This window comes from Aethalodelphis obliquidens, unplaced genomic scaffold (genome assembly GCF_003676395.1).
Source record: "Aethalodelphis obliquidens isolate GAN/ISIS:26980383/991018 unplaced genomic scaffold, ASM367639v1 scaffold31, whole genome shotgun sequence".
NCBI lineage: Eukaryota > Metazoa > Chordata > Mammalia > Artiodactyla > Delphinidae > Aethalodelphis > Aethalodelphis obliquidens.
Window position 1 is genome coordinate 2,056,294 of NW_020837975.1, and position 23,442 is coordinate 2,079,735.

At 40.9% G+C, this 23,442-nt stretch overlaps 1 protein-coding gene across 7 annotated transcripts in view; it reads right to left on the bottom strand.

The window, feature by feature from the left end:
* The window catches only part of PRIM2 (DNA primase subunit 2), a 278,658-nt gene that overhangs the window by 149,739 nt on the left and 105,477 nt on the right, over window positions 1-23,442 (bottom strand). The window contains exon 8 of one of the 7 annotated variants that reach the window (XM_027126853.1): window positions 18,228-18,840. The exons of the other annotated variants lie outside the window; for them this stretch is intronic. Within the exon in view, the coding sequence (XP_026982654.1) occupies window positions 18,802-18,840 (39 nt within the window). The 3' untranslated portion in view covers window positions 18,228-18,801. Of the gene's footprint in view, window positions 1-18,227; window positions 18,841-23,442 lie in introns of those variants that run through there. 7 annotated transcript variants of the gene reach the window in all.

The window sequence follows — 23,442 nt, forward strand, 5'->3', positions numbered from 1 at the left end:
GGGGGGAGCTGGGCTGCAGGGAAGGGGGGAGCTGGGCTGCAGGGAAGCGGGGAGCTAGGCTGTAGGGAAGAGGGGAGTTGGGATGCAGGGAAGGGTGGAGCTGGGCTGCAAGGAAGGGGGGAGCTGGGATGCAGGGAAGGGGCGAGTTGGGATGCAGGGAAGTGGGGAGCTGGGCTGCAGGGAAGGGGGGAGCTGGGCTGCAGGGAAGGGGGGAGCTGGGATGCAGGAAGGGGGCAAGCTGGGATGTAGGGAAGGACAGAGCTGGGATGCAGGGAAGGGTGGAGCTGGGCTTCAATCTGGGATCTGAAAGCAGCCAGCCTGGCGGTGGAGCCCGTGCCTGAGGCTGCCTCTCACAGACCAGCAGGTCAGGAACAAGCTCCAAATCATGTCCAACACTGGCCCCACGGAGAAGCCACTGCTCTGTTTCCAGGCACAGACTCTGCAGTTCACACCTAGGCCCTCGACCCTGTCTCTGGAACGGCTGCCAGTGGTCCTTCTGAAAGCCCAGCTGCTGCTCCTGCCTAACCCTCAGCAGATGGACTCTACCTGGTACCTCCTGCTCTGCATCACCTGCTTCTGATTTGGCAACTGGGGCAAATGCATCTAATGCCCACACCCGAGCTTCAAGAAAATCTGGGAAGGAGGGTATCTGACATTCTCTGCTTATGTAAAAAGAGGTAGGCTCTGTCCTCACAGGAGAAAGAAAGGGTCTCCATATGCAGAAATTTCCCGGGAAATGAGATGTGGGGCCAAAATCAACTACAGGAGAAGCCCTACACTCTGATGGCAGTGGTGAACACAACAAAGAAGAGAAAAGACTGAAGAGCAAAGAGCAGGACTTGGTTTGGGTAATAAAGGCCACAGGAAGCTTCTGGTCTTTTTCCATAATGTTCCCACTTGTAGAGCACAGTTGCCGAGGATGTGGATTCTAGGGTCCATGCCTGGGCTAAAAGACTCAAGAAATGGTGGTAATGGTGACTGTGAAAATACTAATGACAATGGGGACGGGGATACAAGCACGAGAACACTGCCTGGAGCACTGGACTCACATCACAAACAGCCTCTGCAGCCTCAGTTACTGTTGTTACCATCACTCATCCCACGTCAAGAGGCTCTGGAGCTTTGGCTCCTGCATTCATAACAAATACATACTGAGCCATGCTCTAGAAATAAATACAAAGACAGCAAAACTGGGCAAGATCTACATTCTCATGGGGCTTATAGTCTACAGGGGAAGGAACTGAGTCATCAAATGACCACACAAACAAAAGACATCACAACGAAGGAGAGTATACGGCACTGTGACTGTGTGTAAGGAAACGTGACCAGTTAGGCCGTTCAGGGGAGTGGCCTGACGGAGGAGGAACAGCACAGAGCGTCCCTGCTGGGGGATACACCAGAAGAAGGCAGTGTGACCAAGGAGGAAGAGGCACGGGCCAGACATGGAAAGGTTCCCCAACCACGTCAGGGGAGCCCGCCCAACCCCGAGGCAAGGGAGAGGGGCAACAGCACCACGTCCCTCCTCTTGAACCAGCCAGCTAAGCCCCTGGGCACTGAGAGCCACCACCCCCTGAAGACGGGATACCCCCCAGAAGGGGACACCCCCCCATGGAGGAAGAGGCTCATGTGGGGTTAACAGCCTATTAATACTCAATACTTAACATGCATCGCTGCGGTGGCCTGAACAGTCTGGACTCTGAAGATGCTTTACAAGGCATCTGCTGGAACCTCTCCCGCCCTCCACCTACCCAAAAAGTTTTGAACCACAGAACCAAAAAGGCTAAATTAAAGACAGAAAAGACCGAGAGACATGATCCAGCCTAATCTCCCTCGTTTTCTAGTTGAGGAAACCGTGCTGGTCATCAGTAACAAAACCAGGACTACAGCTCGGTCCCAGATTTCCAATATCCAGTGCTCTTTCCATGACTCCTTTGCCCCTGAGAAAACACCACGTCCTTAATCTGCCCCAAAACCAAAACTGTCTTAACCCACTGAGGAAGCTAGCTCCCTTCTCACCGCTGAGCACAAGCTGCCTCGACATAAACAACACTAACATGCAACATAACAAACCAGAAACTAAAGAGCGGCATGTAGCAAGGGACGTCGGACTACATTCGTTTAACAGCTGTCAGCTTTTCTCCAAAACAGTTAATTTTGATTAACTGGAAACTTCCCCTTTTTTGTCAACGACATCACTTTCAAGAGGAATCAGATTATAAGCAAAGAACAACGTCAGAGATTTTTTGTTAGAAATAATTATTAGAGGGAATAAAAACCTGTACAGCATGCTGGGTGACCCTCTTACATTAACACCATCATAGGGAGAAGTCATGGTCAAGATGGTAATGCCGGGAAGTAGGAGTCTTTTAAGCAGCAAAGGAAAGACCCCTATAACACTGAGTTCTTCTTCTACTGCAGCAGCCTCCAGAAACCAAGACTGGATCACAGAGAAAACAGCTAAGAGAGTGAACCCCTGACACAACCCTACATCAGGGCTGGGCCAGACGTACGAAAGGATCATTTATGGTTTTGATAACTGGTAACAAAGAGACTAATTAATTTCATGTTTCTAATACCAATGAAGTCCTTTCATTTTTTGTCAAATAGGATAAAACATTAGTGCAAAATTATAACACTAATTCAAAGATTTTAGGACAATAGTTTGGTGAATCCAGTAACATCTTCAAATGGATAGAACTAAGAATGCTAACAAATCAGTTGTTCTGAAAGCCCACAATTATTTTTTCTTCATTCCTTTGTTTTTCATAAAACGAGAAGATTTCTACAACATTCATCTTTTCGTACCTCCACAGGTTTTATTTTAATCTTCTGTCACATTCTCCTCTCATTTTTGCCAAATGGTCACAATCTATGTTTATCCAGTGCTACAGAGTGAACTGTCTCCCCAGATTCGTGTTTTGCAGCCCTACCACCCAATGTAACGTATCTGGAGACAAGGTCTTAGGAGGTAATTAAGGTTAATGGAGGTCCTACCGAGAGAGCCCTAACCCAACAGGACTGACTGGCCATATAGGAAGAGAGATCGTTCATGTCCCCACCCTACCCCCGGCCAGGTAGGGGGGCCCTCATCAGGAAGCTAACTGGCCTGCACTTTGATCTTGGAGTTCCTAGCCTCCAGGTCTGTGAGAATTAATCTTTGTTGTTTAAGCCACCCCATCTACGGTGTTTTGTCATGGCAGTATAAGCTTAGCTAAGTATCGAGATTCTGCAGCTGTCCGACTTATTCGGGCAGACAGAACGGAAGTGTCATCTTTACCACCACCACCAAGACAACCAACATGCACGGAGCAGGTGTGCCAGGTACCCTTTTACTAATATCTCATTTAAAACTCTTTTGCTGTTACCGTCATTACACTGCGGAAAAAGAAACGGTAGACGAGAATGCCTGAAGAGTAAGAGAGGGATCTGAACCCACACAGTCTGGCCCCAGAGCCCAAGCTTTTAAACACTACACTACAGCTTGTCTTTCATGTCAGACTGTTTTACTCTGTAATGGTTTAATTCCTCAGGTAGCTTTTCTTATTTTCCAGGTACTAGTCTACGTAAATTGATTTGAATCACTATCATTTTTATGTACACACTATTCCAGAGCTGGCTAATGCAATCCTACGAGGAGAGAAAAGCGGGCATTGACTGCACCTGAGATAGGCCAGCATTTGTATATATAAATTCTTTTTGCATGAATTCCCTGTTATCTTATTAAAGGCACGTACCCTCAAAATTCACCAAAGGTGACCGTGATTAGCAAAAGATAACCACAACAGCCCACCCTGATGTCTAGTATTTCTCCTCTTCTGATAGCTGATTTCCCCTGAACTCACTACGGGATTCAGCTACGGGGCCTGCCCAGGGCTCTGCAACACCAGTCAGGTCCTCGGAAACACTAAGGCCGCACCTGCACATCTGCCAGAAGCTTCTGTGGCCAGTACCTGTCAGAGCAAGGACTGTTTAGCACTAACTGCAGTGCCCTTGACCGCCCTGAACCACAGGGTCCAATCATCTCAGGGAGACCAGCAAGAAGCGGCACCGGCTCCCTGACAGCCAAATACCGAGACCATCGGGAAGTGCTCATCCTCCCACTAGGCAAGCAGAGCCGCTTACTTACCAGGGTTTTCATGTAACATTTTGCTGGCTTCACCTTCCCACAAGTTATTTTCAAGACTACACCCCGACCTGAGCCTCCTCTGTGCTTCCCTCCACCCCACGTTGCTTAACTAGCCCTGACTCTTCCATCTTTCATGGATCGTATCACCCTAAATACTGACTTTCAACCATCTTCGGATGAGGGACTCCTAGCTTCCTTGAGTCTAATCCTGCTGCAACAAGGTACATTTTTCTCATCTGTGTCATTAATCAATAAAGGTGCTGACCAGAGAGTCACTCGACATTATGAGCCCCTCAGCTAAGCTGGAGCATCGCTCAGGTAAAACTCAGTATAAGAAGTCATCAGGCTTCATAAAACTGATCATACCCCAATAAAACTTGGCTAAGGAATCCTTCTGCATTTTTCACAGGGAAAATCCAAGAGCAAGGAAAACACAGCTTAGAAGCAATCTCATAAAATTAATAATATTACTTTTGCAATAAATCAAACCCACAGAGAGATTGCATAAGTTATACCTAGAAGTCAACCTTAAAGTTCAATTTAAAGGCATTAAAAAAAAAAAAGAAGTAAAATCAAATTGCCTATCCAAAGACCTAAATCAGTTAACTCTTAAAAGACACTCTTTAAAATGACAGAGGTTTAAAATCCAGTAGATATAATATTTAACGTCCTAAAGAAGACAGAACTTAACAAGCATTATAGAGTAATACGCCGGTGGCTTCCGCAAGTACTGTCAGTCTGTGAAATCGCAGAGACTCTTTCTCAAAGGAGAAGTTTACTGAGACTTGCGTATATTCCAGAATACCTGAGAAGGCTCTACAAGGGCCCGCCATAAACTATCACGGAATTGAACACTCCAATAAATTTAACACATTCCTAACTTTTCTATTGGTAGCAAGTGACCAGCCGTAGAAAAATTTTTCTAGTCTCATCCTCCCTCTGATATCTAACAAGCTACTTTTAGCTCTAATTAGGAACAAAATTTACTTTTTCTTTAAATGGAAATTTGAGAAACAGAGCCCCCAGACAGTTTGAAGACCACCAAAAAGCCATTTACTCTAGCTTATATGTTACCATCCCCACCACATGGCATCAAATGTACTAGAGAATCAGGAAGAACGGGCGGCAACAGCCGTCATACGAATGGGTTATGGAAGGCGTCTCTAGGTCTCCGTGCCTTCCACCCTGTTCACCTGCAGGATGATTAACTTTCTGTGTCAACCTGGCTAGGCTAGATGCCCAGTTGTTTGGGCAAACACTAATCTAGGTATGGCTGTGCAGGTATTTTGTAGATGTCATCAACGTTTACAATCAGTGGACTTTAAGAAGATTACCCCTGCTAATGGTGGTGAGCCACACCCTGCTAATGGGGGTAGGCCTCATTCAATCAGTTGAAGGCCTTAAGAGCAAAAACCAGTTCCTGGAAAACAAAGTATTCTGCCTCTAAATTATAATCTAGAAATCCTGCCAGTTTCTAGTATGGTGGCCTGCCCTACATATTTCAGACTCAAAGACAACAACTTCAATTCTTACCTGAGTTTCCAGCTGCCCAGCTGACAGATCCACCCACAGATTTCAGACCTGACAGCCTTCCCAGTCACATGAACCAATTTCTTAATATCTCTCTCTCCCTCTCCACCTCCCTTTATCTTCTATTGAGTCTGTTTGAGGAACCCAGCCTGATACAACCTGTTTTAAGTTTTAGGCTCAGGAAATATTTGGAAAATCACTGAGGTAGAAAATCAAACAAAAGAAAATATCAACAATAAAAAAGTCTTCAGATAAAAATAAAGCTGAACAGTTTATACTATTTTTTCCAAAATAGGCTACACTTTTTAACCCCTGTACCCTTTTTAGTGTTTTATTAAAAACATCATTTTATCCAAGAACAAATGAAACATAAATTATAGTGTAACAACTGTTTTTCTGAGTCATTTTGTCCAATTGAAGGAACATACTGTATATTGAAAGGTTATACTGGGCATCACTGAAAAGATACTTTAATCTATTCAGAGATTTCACTAAGCATTAGTTATCTACTGCTGTGTAGTAACTCTCAAAGGTACTGTCTCACAGTTCCTGAGGGCCAGGAAACAAGATGTGCCTCAGCTCGGTGGCTCGGGCTCAGGGTCTCTCTTTAAGCTGCAGTGAGCCCAGTGGTGAGAATCACAATCTTCAGAGGACCTGACTGTGGCTGGTTGGGCTGGAGATCTGTGTGAAGACGGTTCATTCACGCTGGCAAGCAGCCTCAGTTCTTCCACACGTGAACCCTTCCAGAGGGCTGCGTGAGTGTCCTCACAACACGGCAGCGGGCTTCTCTCAATGTGAGCAATGTAGGAGTAAGAACAAGGAGGGTGGCGCAACGCCCAGGGTGAACTCGTCCCTGGAGGTCATGTGCCATCACACCCACCCACTCTGCCACTAGCCAAGCACATGCCACCTTCTGAAGGAAACAGTATCAAAGAGCTGCAGGAACACTGTAAGGCGTGAAACCATACTCTTGATTTGATCCTTGCCAGAGTTGAGCTTTAACTGGTCTCTCTCTCTCTTTCTCAGTTTTACCCTCATTGTAGGGATTGAGAATTAGTCTCTTTCTATCCTACAAGGCTCAAAATGTGTAGACTCTCTATATACTTCTTTGTCTATTTGTGAACTCGATACTTCATCTTGTTTTTAACCAGCCAACACACACACACTATGAGTGTTCTGTGTTATTTAATCTCTTCCGCTTCAGGCACAGGTTCATTCAGGCCATGATCTCATACAGATGTCTCACCTTCTCGAGCTCAGGCAAACCACAGGCCACCCGCAAGCTACTGGGCTAACTGTCCTGGTCCCAGTGCAGCAGGTCACCCTCTGTGGAGGAGGGAGCTGGTGGTGACAGTGGGGCTCTAGATGTACCTGACTGACTATTCAACAGGCAGAGGGTCTCTCAGATGCCTGCAGGGCTGGTAGGCCTGCTGTAGTGGGAACCTTTCAGCTCAGTTAAAAACCTAGCTGACATATCACTGTAATGGGAAACCATCATTTGTGAAAAAGATCAGGTATGGGAGCATTTCGGACTCTCTTCAGAAGGAAATTCTTAAATTGGGGCTAAAAAGGTCCACTTAAAAAGAGCATTTTATCCAATTTCTAATCTCATAATTGATTCTTTTCAATTAATTAATTAATTCCTTTCAAGTAATCCTGTACTGAAACAACTTCACTAACGCTGCAGGCAGGGCCTAAGGTAAAGGGAAGGGAAATGACATTCATTGACTCTTCTCCCGTGTTGAGCGCTACTCTAAGTATTTTACAAGTCATTCAATTTAATCCTCACATCAAAACTGTAAGGTAGGCATTATTATCTTCATTATATAGATGAAGGGAATTTAAGGGATTCCCTTTAATTCCCAGCCTAAGGGAATTTAAATAATTTACTCCAAATCACACAACTAGCAGAGTTAACACTCAAGCCCAGGTTTTCTTAACTCTAAATTCCACTGTGTTAAGTAAGCTCTTGACAGTAGTAACATATCCAAAATGTCGGTGACCAACCACATCACACAGTTCATAGTAACTGGAAGGTAAAGGCTGAGTTAAGGTCTGCTCCAGGCTGCAGGTCTACTCTACACGTCTTCTCACACTGGGATTCAAGCATAAGGAGCTTGAATTTCCCATCTAGAAAGAATTCAAGCCAAATCACACAAACCACATCTACAGCTCCTGCCCAGAGTTGGCATACGTCACATCTGCACATGCTCCATGGGCCAGAGCAAGTCACATGGAAGCCTTGCCTTGCGGGGAGAGAGTATACTTTGCCTACTAGGAGTTAGTGGAAGTCACCTAGCCAAGGACATAGACTGTTTCCCAGGAAAAGAGAGAGTGTATTCCATGTGGCAAGAAAAGTGAAGTGAGTGGCTGATAGCTGGAGGGGCCAACTGCAGTAGTCATTGGTGTCTGTCCCCCAGATAACTGCAGTTCTCTTCCAGGGCACATGGGGGGCTATGCATCTTCATTCTATCAATGCCATGGGTGGCCCAGCAACTTGCTTTGGTCAATGAAATATGAGCCAGAGTGATGTTACTTCTGGATAGGCTGGTGCACACGTGGGCACTTTATTTCTGACAATGCTTCAAATGATGAGTACAGCTTGGGTCCCTGAATAAGGACAATATGGGACAGAGCCCCCAACCAATCCATGATGACCACAAGGCATGAACAAGAAGGTATGTGGGTCATTTCTGTTACCTCAACATGAATTTGCTTATTTTGACTGATCTACATCAATTAGATTATTTCCCTGAGGAATGGAAACCAAGAAAGAGAAAGAACTGGGTGGTGAGCAATGCATGACAAATGCCAAGGTTGAACCTAAGATACTTTATGACAAGTCAAAATTAAATTAAGTCTTCAGTGAAAAAAGTGGGACGAAAGTCCCTGTCAGACGCTCTAAGGCAATTATTCAGAAAAATTCTATGGTAAACGCGATCACAGAATAAAGATTCACTTCCTAATATAATCATTAATTTTTTTCCTATATCAAGCTTATTTAAGTTAATGTTCATAAATAATCAAAAATATTAAATACATACACTTACATAAACTCATTAAATATCTCCTACTAAATATCATCTAGGTAAATTTAAGAAAAATGGAGACATAAGGCAAAAATAAAAGACCTTCCCAGAATTAAGATGATGAAACAAAAGAGAAAGAGAATGTCACCTTCTTAAAAAGGTGTCTCCTTATCTCTAAAAGTAAGGAGAGAAGATGATTCTTTTACAAGCACACGTACAACTTTCCCAGAGAAAGCCTTAAGCAGATGAAAGTACCCACTGTAATACAAGGCTCAGTACTAGAATTCAATAAATACTAGGTTGACTGATCGACCATATATATCTTTGGGGAAAGCATTTACTCTGTAAATCGCTTAGTGCCTGCATGCATACTTTAGGTCCCAGACAAAAAGCTACCGGCAGTGACTACACTGGTTGACTTTTAGGCCCCATGCTGTGATTCTAGATCTAAAATCTGAATAGAAATTAATCTGTTACATGAGGCATACGATGGGGGAAACTGAAGAGCTCAGGAGTATAGTGAACTTAATTTCTGTCTAAACACATGCCAAGCCTTTTAAATCAAAATAGGAAGCACTTACTGAAAAGCTACCTTATGGTTGGCACAATGTTAAGACTTTTCATAGGGAAGACGTAAAAAGCATCATAAAAAGCATCAAAAAGTCTTTTTAGTAAATTCAAATAGTAAATCGGCCAAGTAGATAGCTATAAAAAATTAGTTTCCAACAGGTTTGGATATTAGACACTGAAAAGAACTAATAACCAAAAAGTTGTAGTGGTTGTTTCAACTGCATCTTTTACAATTTAATAAATTTAAAGTTGCTAACTTTTTGAAAGTTATATTACAATCTGTATGTTGCCTATTACTTAAGTCTTGTTTTTGTGTTTAATTCAGCTAGGATGATAGGCAGAGAGGAAAGTAACAAAATTTACACTTAATTGATTTTTAAAAGCTTGGATAAATTTTCACCTTTAAGTGACAAGCTCTCTAGAATGACAAGCGATGTGACAGGTAAAAGTAAATGAAACAAAACTGAATTACCCTTGTCATCAATCTTGTTCTGTTGTGTAGTAAATCTGGTTTGGGAGTGACACATTCTGAATTTTACTATTCAAGCACTAAATGAATCTGTCTCTTCCACAGTGATAGTTCTAGCACAACAGTGATACATATCCTCATTTTAATTAACCTAATGGTCTATTAACCGATCATACTTGGAGGTCTATTTCATTACCCTAAATTAACATTTTCTTTCCATTAAAGTTACAGATATTAAAAAAAGACATTGCTTCCATGTGTGGTTTATAACACATTTAATCTATAGTTCTCCTTTGCTTAGTGATTACAAGCACTTAAACGTTCTCTGAAAAGCACTTAGAACTACTAGCAGCCCCTTGATTTATTCACTCCTCTGCAGGGAGGGCCATTAATAAGGAGAATAAAAATGCAATATTTCAAGAATAAAAATATCTAGTCGTTAGCTCAATGAAAGCAATTCTAAGAAAGGTGTTGATTGATATTTTAAAAGATGTGATGGTTCTCCTTAAAGTAAATGGGTTTGTATTTACATAAAATAATTGAATAATCCTAACACATTTTGTCATTTTATTCTCCTTGCAATTAGAAATTTAGTTTCTCAAGTTTAGAGTCAAGCATAAGAACAACAATAAAGTAATTTTAATTGTTCTAGAGGACTTTTTAAAGCAAATGTTTGCCAATTTAATGAGAAATTATTTGATCATAATTCTTTGATACAAATTCAGCACCTAAGGCTAAACTGTCAACCCTTAGACAGAAATTAACATATATATCAGCTCATTACTGTTTACTTGCCAAATTAATCCCTGTTGATCAAAATGAAAACATAAACCTTAATTTGATTTAAAGATGGTTTAAATTTTTTTTTCACATTATCCCAGGTTTAAAACAGATCCTCAGAAGTGCTGTTAGACAAAAGTGTATCCCTCTTCCCAACCAACCGCCACCCTATTTCAGAATTTACTCTCAGAAACAACACTGATGCCCAAAAGAAACCCTAAGTATTAAACAGACATTCTATTTTCATTACATGATATTGTGGAACTCTTGTTGATTTGAAAATTTAGATATCTTATAAAAGTTACTGGATTTAAAAGTAACCTATTGAATAAAATCTCTTGCCAGGAACACATCCTGTGTTAGATTTTTCTATAGAAATTTCCATAATGCGTTGTCTCAATAAATAGTCTTAGAGGTTTGTACTTTGAAAAGTGCTTGCTATACATCAGAAGGCAGTATTTTTTAATTCTTTCAAATTCACTTCAGAAAATTGAATGACGATTTGGTTATTTCACTTTCCAGAAGAAAAAGAAACAAATGACATAAATACTTCAAGATGAACTATTCCCAAAATTAACCTTGGAAGCCTGGGACTAGTTTTGTTATCTATTAGGATAACACCAAAAAACAAAAGTTACTCATTCCAACTATTTTTCTTCAATGATTAATATATGAAACTATTTTATCAAAACATATATACATATTTTTGAGTTATGGGCCATTTTAATAAGAAGGTAAAAGGTTTTCCTAATTCCCTAACATTTCTTTAATTTGGAACAAATCATTTGAAACAGTTTTCTCTACTTAAAGAAGCTACTGCTGAGAAGCTTAATTTAATAGTCTCCTAAAATATCATATTTTCAACCTACAACTTCTCTCTGCCTTGCTCCTTTAGCCTCCTATTAGAAGCGATAACTAATAAGAACTTGCTGTATAAAAATAAATATATTAATTTAAAAAGAAAAAGAAAAACAGACACCTAAAATATATTTAAAAAAAGAACAGCGGTCCCCAACCATTTTGGCACAAGGGACCAGTTTTGTGGAAGACAATTTTTCCACGGATTGGGGGTGGGGGGTTCATGCAGTAATGCGAGCGATGGGGAGCAGCACATGATGCTTCGCTCACTCGCCCGCCGCTCACCTCCTGCTGTGTGGCCTGGTTCCTAACAGGTCGCAGATCAGTACCAGTCCGCGGCCCGGGAGTTGGGGACCCCTGTATTACAATGTCTCACCCTATCTCATCCTAGTCAACTTTATTTCCACCTGTGCTCCTTCAGTTAAATAAATGTGATCATTATCTCCTATGTTTATTTCATTCATCACACCTTCCCACCCATTTCCTCGTGCCCATTCTCTCAGCAATGCCTGTCCTCTTTTTCCTCTCCAGCTACCCAAATCCTGCCCATCTTCAGGACACAGCTTAACACATCTCTCAGCTCTGGACCATAAGGGCCTGACCCTCCTTTGAATCTCCAAAAACTCACTGCCACATAAGGTGTCACTTTGTTCTTCAATTGTGTCACACGTGTCAGTTCTGTGATGAGCTACTTGAGAGCAACTGGGACCAGGGTCAGCACCATACACCACATCCAGAGCCATTATCTCCATAAATCTACACAGACACACCAGAATATACCCAGATGTCAGTCAGAGCCGAATAAAGGTAAAGAGGCCCAGTCCCATAACAAAAACTCACTAAAGCCACTCTCAACTGTCACATATCATACACTTGTATATATTACAGAAATCGCTGGAAAGATGATTTCAAGCAGTGATCTAGTGGCTGTGTGTGAGACCTTGGCCAGGACAGGCCTCCAGGAGTTCTTGCTGGTGAGGCTCAAGGGCTGAGACCTCGCTGCTCCCTGAAGGAACCACACCTGGACCCACACCTCCTTCCACCCCAATATCTGACTGCCCTTCCATCAAGGAGTGTAGGTGCAGCACGGTGAACAAGCACACGGTAGCCTGGTGGGTGCCAGGATAACACACGAGGAATGGAGGTGGCTGGCTGAGTCTGCACTCATCTTGAGGGAGGAGTAAGCAGATCCTATTCCCAAATACCTACTTCAGGAAAGTAGCAAAGTCCTGTGCAGAAATTTTAAGTTTAAGGGCTGCTTAACTGACAGCCTTGGACCGAGTCGCCATTAATAACTGAATGGATATTTCTGATACTTCTCACCTACCCGCCTCATTGCCTGTGTCCAGCAAAGCTGCCCCCGTTATAAGCCCAAATAAGTGACTGTATGCTATTTCTTACCTCTCTAGAAACTGACACAATCCACCACCCACTCAACATGTTCTACTATTTACCTTTCAGACACTGTACCTTTAAACATATTTTCATGAAAGTATTATACATGAAAGTAGAGTAAAATCTTATCTGATCTTAGCCTCGATTTCATCTAGCCTCCAGCTTAAATGGTTACTATCCACTTCATATGATTCACAACTACTCTATGAAAGTAAGATTGACCCTGGAACTAAAAATTAAGAACACTGGTAAAGAAATTAGCTTAAGATATATATATATATATATATATATAAAATTCAACATTTTTAATCCAAGTATTTAAAAAACAAAAAATTTTTCATCTTTAATGAATAAATATATTGCCCTAAATGCTATGAAAGCTGAAATTACAATCACTATTCCACGAAGACTACTTTATTTTGTGGCACCTCTGCTGTTCTGGATGAAACTGACTTCACCCTCAGCTCTAAGGGTAGGTCTGAACTGGCCTGAACCAATCAGCATAATCCCATCCTGCTTGCTATAATCCTTGATTCAGGGATAAACACATGACCTGAGTTGGTCCAATCAACATAAAACCAAAATGCTATTATTCTCTTTCCCTCTGGACCATGTGGTATGTGGATGTGAAGCCTGGAACCACTGCAGCCATTTTGCTACCATAAGGGAAGCTCCCCAAGGTCAAAGCTGATACAGAGAGAACACAGCCAAGAGAACCACAGAGAAAGAGAGCCAGAGCCTGCCAGGCCTAAAGCCCACCAAGCTCTGGATTTTGTCAGTTGTATGTCACATACACTCTTTCATGTTCAAGCTATTCTGAGGCAAGTGTTCTATTTCCTGCAACTAAAAAGAAATGTCACTTATCATTCTGAGGCACAAAAAAGATAGGAGTTTGGGAGTAACATATACACACTACTACAGTATATAAAATAGATAGCCAACAAGGACCTACTGTATAGCACAGGGAACTATACTCAATATTTTGTAATAACTTAAAAGGGGAAAAGAATCTGAAAAAGAATATATATATATATTTATATGTATATAAATATATATAAAACTGAATCACTGTGCTATACACCTGAAACTAACACAACATTGTAAATTAACTATACTTCAATTAAAAAAATAATTTAAAATATATATATACATATATAAAAGATAAGAAACTGAAGCTTCAAAAGAAGTAGTAAACTTGCCTTAAATTGAATAGCTGAAAAAAAAAAAAGAGTAAGGCCATAGGTTTAGGAGCAGAATGGACTCCTCTTATCCTCAAGGGTCAGGATGCTGGAGTTTTTACAAGAGGAATTTTCAAACACGATGCTGGCTAGGGCAACTCCCCCTGACCCGGCTAGCCCCTAGCTCTGAGGGCATGAATACCAAGAAATGGCTCTTGTGACTGTGCCTGCTGAAGGAGCTGAACTAAAGAGCTGTAAGGACCACGGCTGAGCCTCCCTCCACCAACAGAAATGAATGCCAGACCCTCAGCAACATCACTGTGGAGTATGAGGCTGCAGGGAAAACGATGCCCATTCTTCTCTCCAGTGGAAAAAAATTACCCTGGGCTGCAGGAAACACAACCCCTCTGGTAAAATAATGAGAGCTTCATGTTTCCCTTCTGTGAAAACAGTAGCCAGGACCAACCACAAGAATGAGCAAGCATCTGGGGATTCTGAGGCTATTACACAGAGAGGAATCTCGAAAATATGTTCTCAAGAAAATGTGGCAGGGCTGAGGGTACTATCTGTGAAGTATCAAAGAATTATAACTTGCCCTTCTCTTCCCAGCTTGCCTTTCTGTTGCCAGCACAGAGCAGTAGCACAGCAGCTGGGTGGCTACAGGCACAGCAGTGAGGAAGGGCTGGGGGTGGAGGCAGAGGCCTGGACCCATCGAGGCAGTGGCAGGGGCTGGCATAGAGGTGGTGAGCAGCAAAGATAGCAGTGCGGTTGGCAGATCTACCTACAGCAAATTATTTTTGACTGAGCAAATAGGAAACCATATTGAGGATAATAGGTGTTGTGTTTCTCACTGCCAGAGACAGTATTTAAAAAGAGCTCCAAGATGCTGAGTTAGAACGGAAAGTATCATTATGAACCCATGATTTTACCATATACACACACATACACACAGAGAGATATGGAAACATTTACAGATGTGTATATATGTACATGTGGGAGTGTGTGTGTATTTTTTTTTTTCTGTCCCCAGGTAGGGTCTCATTTTTTTCAATTACAAAAATGAAGGGCTACACTAGAGTTATCCTGAATCCCTTCCAGCATTAGAATGTTGGCAAACACAAAAATGCCCATCTTTCTGCAATCTTCCTAAACCTACCAAAAATAATACTTCAGAAAGACATGTCACGAGAGTTAGAAATTAGATATTCAACAGGAGAAAGCAGAATTATCAATTATATCTACCACACAACACACAACATTAAGTCACACCTTATAAATGTTCACTCTCCAGGTGTTGTTAGCATTCAGAAAAATTGTCACCTTAGCAAATAATTTCTCTTAATGCTAGAAAGACATAACATGAACATCATTCTGCTTTAAAAGGGGGGCAAGGAAGACTATCATTGACAAAATGCTACACTCTAAGTTATTTCATTTCCACTTTGCCCTAGAGATGGAATTTTAAATATTTAAAAACCAGAACACATAACATGCATAGAGAAGCCATTAGAACTAAAGCAATTAGAACTGTGAAATATTAATTTTAGCTTTTGCTTCCTATAACCTTAATAAATGCATCAATCAAAATGTTAACTTTTCTGCTAAAACTAAAGTACAAAATGCCCTTGTAAAATCAGCACGTGTCTATGAACTCTTTTGCCCTGTTTCACAACTTTGCCTCTCCCACAAGTAACCGAAACCATAAATATTTAGACACCATAATACCAGGATTCTTACTCCACTCAATGATTCTTTCAGGAAACATATATTTGTAAGTTGGTGCCACCACGTGATTAGACAGGATTACATATGGTCACCACCCTTAACATCAATAAATGTACTTTAATGGATTGTCAGGGTCACCCAAAGTTTTAAAATATATGAATAATGTAACCAAAATTCAATTTAAATTAACTTTTACTAGCACCAGCAAGTAAAAGTACTGCACCAACAGCAGAACCGAAATGATACCACCAGGATTAAATGAGATGACAGGGAATTCCCTGGCGGCCCAGTAGGTGGGACTCCACGCTTTCCCTGCTAAGGGCATGGGTTCGATGGCTGATCGGGGAACTAAGATACTGCAAGCCTCGGTGAGGCCCCCACCAAAAAAAAAGATGACAAAAGTGGGCAAGGTGCTACACCAAGTGTGCCCTGGAGAAAAGAAATGCTTCCTGATCATGACTCTCCAGCCCTCTGGGTACTTCCATGTACTACTTTGCATGGCTTTTTACCTCTTTAGTATCTTCATCTCTGACCCCTTCCTTCTAAACTCCTGCAGCACTTATTTCCATTAATCACTCATTAAATATTGTGTGTATCATTCCTTGTGTTGTGAATTCTTTAAAAAATAATATTCAGTTTCTTCAGCTAGATCTTAAGCCCTTCAAGAGTACAGACTGTATATTGTCTTTTTTGTAGTTTAAATACCTTGCACAGTTAGTAAAATAATGACAAAATAAGTATTAAGCCAAGATTATAGTTTTCTGAGCACTATATTTCACAATTATGCATACATTTAAAAGGCCACAGTCTTGGATCAACAGTAAAAAGCACAGATTTTAGTTCTCGTTCTTCCTGGAATAAGCCAGTGGAGTCACTCAGGCTCACTGGGCTTCAGTCTCCTCAACCACATGAAACCTCTTAAGTCCCGCCCGTTATAAGTGTCTAAGATTCTACATCACAGAGTTAATACAAAGTTTATTTAGTATTATTTTAGTGGCATTACATGGCTGTTTTTGACATTTTAACACTGATTTTATTTTAATTTTAATATTTATTTATTTATCTGTGCTGGGTCTTAGTTGCGGCATGAGGGATCTTTTTTTAGTTGCAGCATGCGGGATCTAGTTCCCTGACCCGGGATTGAACCTGGGCGCCCTGCACTGGGAGCGCAGAGTCCCAACCACTGGACCACCAGGGAAGTCCCTTAACACTTTTTTTAAAAAATTTTTATTTCTTACAACTGGGTTGGTCTCACAAATGAATCAAAATACAAAATGACTCAGTAAGTCAACTGCTCAAATGCTAACTGGATCATGTTCTACTAAGAGTTCATTCTAGGGCTTCCCAGGTGGCGCAGTGGTTGAGAGTCCGCCTGCCGATGCAGGGGACACGGGTTCGTGCCCCAGTCAGGGAAGATCCCACATGCCGCGGAGCGGCTGGGCCTGTGAGCCATGGTCACTGAGCCTGCGCGTCCGGAGCCTGTGCTCTGCAACGGGAGAGCCCACAACAGTGAGAGGCCCGCGTACCGCAAAAAAAAAAAAAAAAAAAAGTTCATTCTACTCAGCTGTGGAACAAACTCAGGCCCTAGAACATGAATGAGTTGACAACAGCTAAGCTTATCCACTGGGTTTTAGAGGAGCATCAACATTACAGACCAGGAGAAAAGGAAAAAAGTTGTTTCTTCTATAACATGAGATGTGTTTGATTTTTTACATCAAACACTGTGAAAGTAAAAATTTCTTACCTAATCTATCTTCTTTTTTCCTAAAATTTCCCCCTTCGTTTTCTTGTAATAAAAGCAAACATCATGTCCCTTCTTTTTTTTTTATTTTTTCCTTTTCTTCATATCAGAAAAAAGGTATACAAACTTGTGAAACATCTGGGCCCATGTTTTTAATATCAAACAGGGAGGTAAAAGGCATACCAAGCAAATGGACCTAATGCAACTCATTGTTTACTCTGGATTAAACTTTCAGGATGAGAGAAGGAGCTTGTGAATTTGCAGATATTTATCCAAATGAGATGCAAAAACTGTCTGTCTGGTGGAACAGATAGCCACAAAGGTTGATGTCTCTGATGGGCATTAACCAATTTTCTATCTAACCCAGAAGCATTTCTCTGTTAAATTACCTATATATGCCTGATGTCTCAAATGTTCTTTGAACCAGCCATAACATCTTACTGATTTCCTCATTAATTTCATGAGTTAAATAAAATCTCTCACACAGATTCATTTTATATTTACCTGAGACTGATGATTTTACCTCTTTGAAAATTATCCATTAACACTTGTAAAACCAGAAACCTATCATAATTCTGTAGGGAAGTATGACAGGTCTATTTACATAACCACTGTTCCTTAGATCGCTTAGATTAAACAAAATACTGATGAAAATCAAAGCCTTTTACATACTATCATATATTATTACTTCCCTTATAGGAGTCACTATTTTCAGTGTGCAAAAACAAACAAACAAAAAACCAATTTTTTTAAATGTAATGGTTTATTTTCTCCCATTTGGTTTACTGCAATTGTTCTGGTAAGCTCAGAAGCGAGAAAGAAAAAGATACTGACCATTAAGTTTGGCAGAATGAACAATTCATAGCCAAGACAGCTACCGCTCTGGCAGTGGGCAAGGGGTTCTCTTTGATGGGGCTTCTCTTTAAGTTACCCCTGAGAATGAAAGAGCACATAGAGATGTGAAAGCCCACACAGATATATGGGCTGATGAGCAATGGGACCTTTGCAGCTACAATCAGCACCACATTGCTGACTCATTAAATGACAAAACGCACTTGATTTCAGCAAAGAACAACCAGCCCCTGTAATTCCATCACTTTCACAGAGACACCACATCAGAGATGCAGACGTTTCCTGACGTCAGAGAGGCTCTAGTGCCACTTGTGCCAAACCAGCATCATTTCTGTTCTGAGACATTTATTCTGCACAAAAGTGCTATTAGAATTTTGCTGTCAGATGGCAAGAAGGAAGGTCTTACTTTATGACTTTTCTGCAGGCATCTCTATAGGGAAAAGATTTATACAGAGAGCTTCACAGAAAATTAACAAATACGGCTACTGGGAAGCAATTTAATTTGGTCAGCAAATACGGTTACTGTACAGTCTTGTTAGTTGATGGAATCATTCGAAGTGCTGCCAGTCGAAAGTCAAACGTATTCCCTAAATGACAAGAGAGGTCACGAAGACGGATTAGTCAGAGTACTGGATACCCTGCAACCCAGATAAAGCTCTTGAGTCCAGGGCATGGAGGAGTGGATATCTGTGCTTCAAAATAAATCAACTGTCTGCAAACAACTACTTTTTCAAAAGAGAGAACTAAAGGGGAATATGATCCCAAACCAAGCACCAATCTGTAACTCCTTTTCTCACATTTCTCTCTTGTTGTCAGCTAATAATCAATACTCCAGCCTTGGCTGGAAGTTTGGCTTAGAATTTTCTCCTAAGATAAATACAATTTGAACTAGAAAAAGTAATGGAAAGCTATTTACCAGAATGTAAATTGTGGTTATTTCTATAATGATGGGATTTTAAGTAACTTTAATTTTCTTACTGGCATTTTTCTGTATTTTCTGAAATTTCCAAAGGGAACATGTATTACTCTAGTCATCAGGAAACAGATAGATATAGATATAGATACATATACATACACACACACACACGTGTATATATGTATATACATATATATACACACATTTATAAATATATATGCATATATATGTAATTTAAAATATTTTAAAATAAGCACTAATCATTCAAAAGTTTTCCACATTAAATAAGCCTGACTTTTAAATTGATAATCTAGTCATTAGCTTTAAAAAAAAAAAGCTTCAAAAAATCCAACTATAATGTTTGATACAACAGTGACTAAGTGATTTCTATCCTAAGATGCAGCATTTCCTTAAAAAGCTCAAAAGCAAGACGCAAGGTTCATTAACTTGGGGGAATCAACCTAGAGAGGCAGGACCACCACCACTCCCCCGCTCCCAGTGTTAGTATACATTTCTGCTCAAAGAAGCAAAGACTGTTAGACAGACTGTGTAAAATCCAAGTTTCAGAAACTGATCATTTTAAACTAAACGTCTCAAGGAACATTTAAATCTATTTCCTTCATGCTTGAGGTAGTATGACTTCTATGAACCAATATCAAGCCAGAATTAGGATGATTTCTAAAATAAGTTAAAAATATGCTCATATTCATCAAGCTCAAAGAGAGCTACAGCTGCAGGCCAGGCGTGGTAGGTGACTCCAGAGGCCAGCACCTCTTTACTGGAGTTTGAAGAGCCAGGAAAGCACTTCCCATGTCAATTTCAGCAACAATTTTCCTTCTCTTCATTTCCCTCCACACAGTTGTTGAGATCCAAGAGTACCTGAACCTAGCCCAAACAATAACCCTTCCTTGAAGAACTTTTAGTTTCAAAGCAGCAAAGCTTGTAAAACTGAACATTTCAACAGGAGAGACTTTGGTCACTGATATACTACCAACAAGAGAATTCTTTGGGGTTTTGGAAGAAATCTTAAAGAGCAAGTCATGTATTTGAAAAAATAACTAATGGATTTTTAATTTATGCATTTAGGCAAAAGACTACATTTAAAATATTTCAAAACTGAAAAGAGACTTTCTGAAGTCTCTTGGTTCTTAAACCCATTTTTAAAATGCTGTTAGGAAAACATTTAACTTCTTTTAGTGACAAATACCATTTAAATAGGGAGTGGAATTAGAGAAGAATTTACAGTTGACCCTTGAACAACATGGGGGCACCAAACCACCACCCCCCGCCCCGAGTCAAAAATCTGCCTGTTAACTTTACATTTGGCCCTCCACATCAGGGGATCCGCATCCGTGGATTCAACCAGATACTGTAGTATTTACTGAAAAAATCCACATATAAATGGACCCACAAAGTTCAAACCCATATGGTTCAAAGGTCAACTGTATTTAAAAATCCTTCCCAAGGATCTTTGTTAGCTGCTAATGTACAGATCATCTCTCTTTCAATCACATTATCTCAAAACTCTACACTGAAAATGAATTCTAGGTCTTAACCCTCCCTTCCAAACAATTTTGTGCACCTCTGTCACTCTACCTCTGCTAGGGAAAGTCTAAACAAAACACATAGGAGTCAACCAGATGAACACAGAGTAACTGAAGAAGACAAAGAGTGAATAAAATAACAATAGCATCCCAAAACCTCACCCCTAAGCAGAATAATAAAATGCCTAGTCTGCATAACTATTTTCTATTAAAACTGCAAAAACAAGAAACAGAGAATCCTAAAGTAGTATCACTTCCTTCCAGTTTCAAAACCAGTGCACACAACAATTTTTGTTAGGTATGTACACACCCGCAAGACTCCCAGAGCTCATGCAATTTACTTTAAATAAAAGGATCTATGAAGAAAATGTCCTGTTTTTATTCTTTCACACAAATTCTTGCTCAATAGTAAAATAAATGTTTACCACAACAACAAAAAAGGGTTAAACCTTCACATGAAAAGCACCACACAAATATATTCCATCACAGGCCCTCTGTCCGTCAACATTCAAGCCTAGGGCACAAGTCGAAAGCCCTAAGGGCTGGGGAAGCAGCAACCAATCTAAGGCAAGTCAGTCTATATTTCACCCATGAACATTCCCCAGCGGTCAGTCCTGCCAAGGGGAATCCAACTCATTACTGCTTATAAGTTCTGTGACTCCAAAAAAAGTTGAAAATCACGTTTTCTGAAGACAAATGATCAAACAATTAAATAGGGATTTTTCTTTCTCATGATCAATGACATCTGTAGCTCACGAAGGGTGACAACTGACAAATCACATCATGCTCTGCAAGAGACCTAGGGACCTTATAAGGATTTATAAGATATGATGTGGTTTTTTCACACCTTTACTCATTCAAATCCTCTTCATCTGAAATAAAGCTGTCCCCACGGTTCTTAAAAATTACAACCTAGTCAATACCACTGTTCGCAAACTCAGAAAAAGCTCTGAAACCAAATATTAGCCTCCTCATTCTAACACACAAGAGAAGAGAGTGAATCCAAGGAAGAGACAAACATGAAAAGAGAAGATGGGCAAAGAACAAAAGGAGGACACAGGAGAAGTATTTAAAACTTACAAGTTGAAATTAGACCCAATTTTATTAATGAAAAGAGGATGGCATAATTTTGCTAGAATCTGAATGTAATTTGCCAATTGCTGCCAAGAAGAATCAATCAGCAGCTCCAGAGAATTCTAAATTAAAAATGATCAGTCACCATACTCATGAAATATAAAAAAGCCCACTGATGGATTAAAAGATTAAATGCCCCAGAAGTTATATGGGTAATGTCTAGTCACACAAACATGGGAGCAGTGAAAGATCTCAAAGTCAGAACGGACCAAAAGTTTAATCAATCAGCATTAAGAAACTATTTAAAAGAAACCTCATGTGTGTTTCAAAAAAACAGCTTAATGATGTTACAGAAGTGCATTAAAATCTATAATGCAAATTAAATGCTGGAAGCCTGTGTGTCTAGAGCCCATGCTCTGCAACAAGAGAAGCCACCTCAATGATAAGCCCGCGCACCGCAACGAAGAGCAGCCCACGCTCCCAACGAAGAGAAAGCCCACGCGGAGCAACAAAGACACAACACAGACAAAAAACAAATAAAATTAAAAAGAGGGCTTCTCTGGTGGCGCAGTGGTTGAGAGTCCGCCTGTCGATGCAGGGGACATGGGTTCGTGCCCCGGTCCGGGAAGATCCCACGTGCCATGGAGCGGCTGGGCCAGTGAGCCATGGCCGCTGAGCCTGCGCGTCCGGAGCCTGTGCTCCGCAATGGGAGAGGTCACAACAGTGAGAGGCCCGCATACAGCAAAAAAAAAAAAAAGAAAAAGAAAAAGGAACAGATTATCATGACAGGCTGTGAAACTGTCTTTCTTAGAGACTTTAAAAATAGAATAGTTTACACATGGGCCTCTCCAGAGTCAGGGGACACGGAAAAGGCCCTCCCAACATGCAGGTTCCCTGGCCACACCTGTAACCTTCCCACAGAGGCAAATCCTACAGCACTAGTCACTGAGTAACTCAGCATCTGCAATCATGGGGCAGGAGACCCAAGTCAGAAAAACCACCTCACCCTTCCTCTCCTGGGCCCAATTCTGAAGACCGTTACACAACAACCAACATGAGATAACGTACGGTTAGACTGTGATGCTTCCCTCTGTGGAGGGCTTAATGAAGGGAAGGAAAAGGAAAACTCATTTTGGGGGTTATACTAATGGAATGCTCCAGAAAAGTAAAGGAGTAGCAAATCTAGTATTTATTAAGATTGTTTAAGTATTAATCACCCCTGACTGACAAAGAAATACTGACTTGGTGAGGATCTTGAAGCTAAATTGGGAAGATCTATGGAGTCTGGAAATTTTTAAAGTAAACCAACAGCAAGCACTGTCTTGAAGTGAAGCAAAATGAGCAGGTAGATGGCCTCCATGTGGCAATAAAGAAGGCAGGAGCGTGGGATGAAGCCTGGAGACAGTCTAGCCACGCACATTACACCAGCTGCTAGAAGAAGGGGAGCCGAGACTCCAAAGGTTCCTCACATCCTTCTTTAGAATTCTTAGAAGCAGAAGCCTACATTTCACAATGTTTGTCTCTTCCTTTAAGTATCTGTTTTCTGCTTAGTCTCCAAAGTTCCCTAGAAATTATCAGGCTGTCCTAACAGGGTCAGCTCAGTGCAAGCAGTTTATCTGGAGGTCAAAGGGAAGGAGTAATCCAAGGCACTGGAG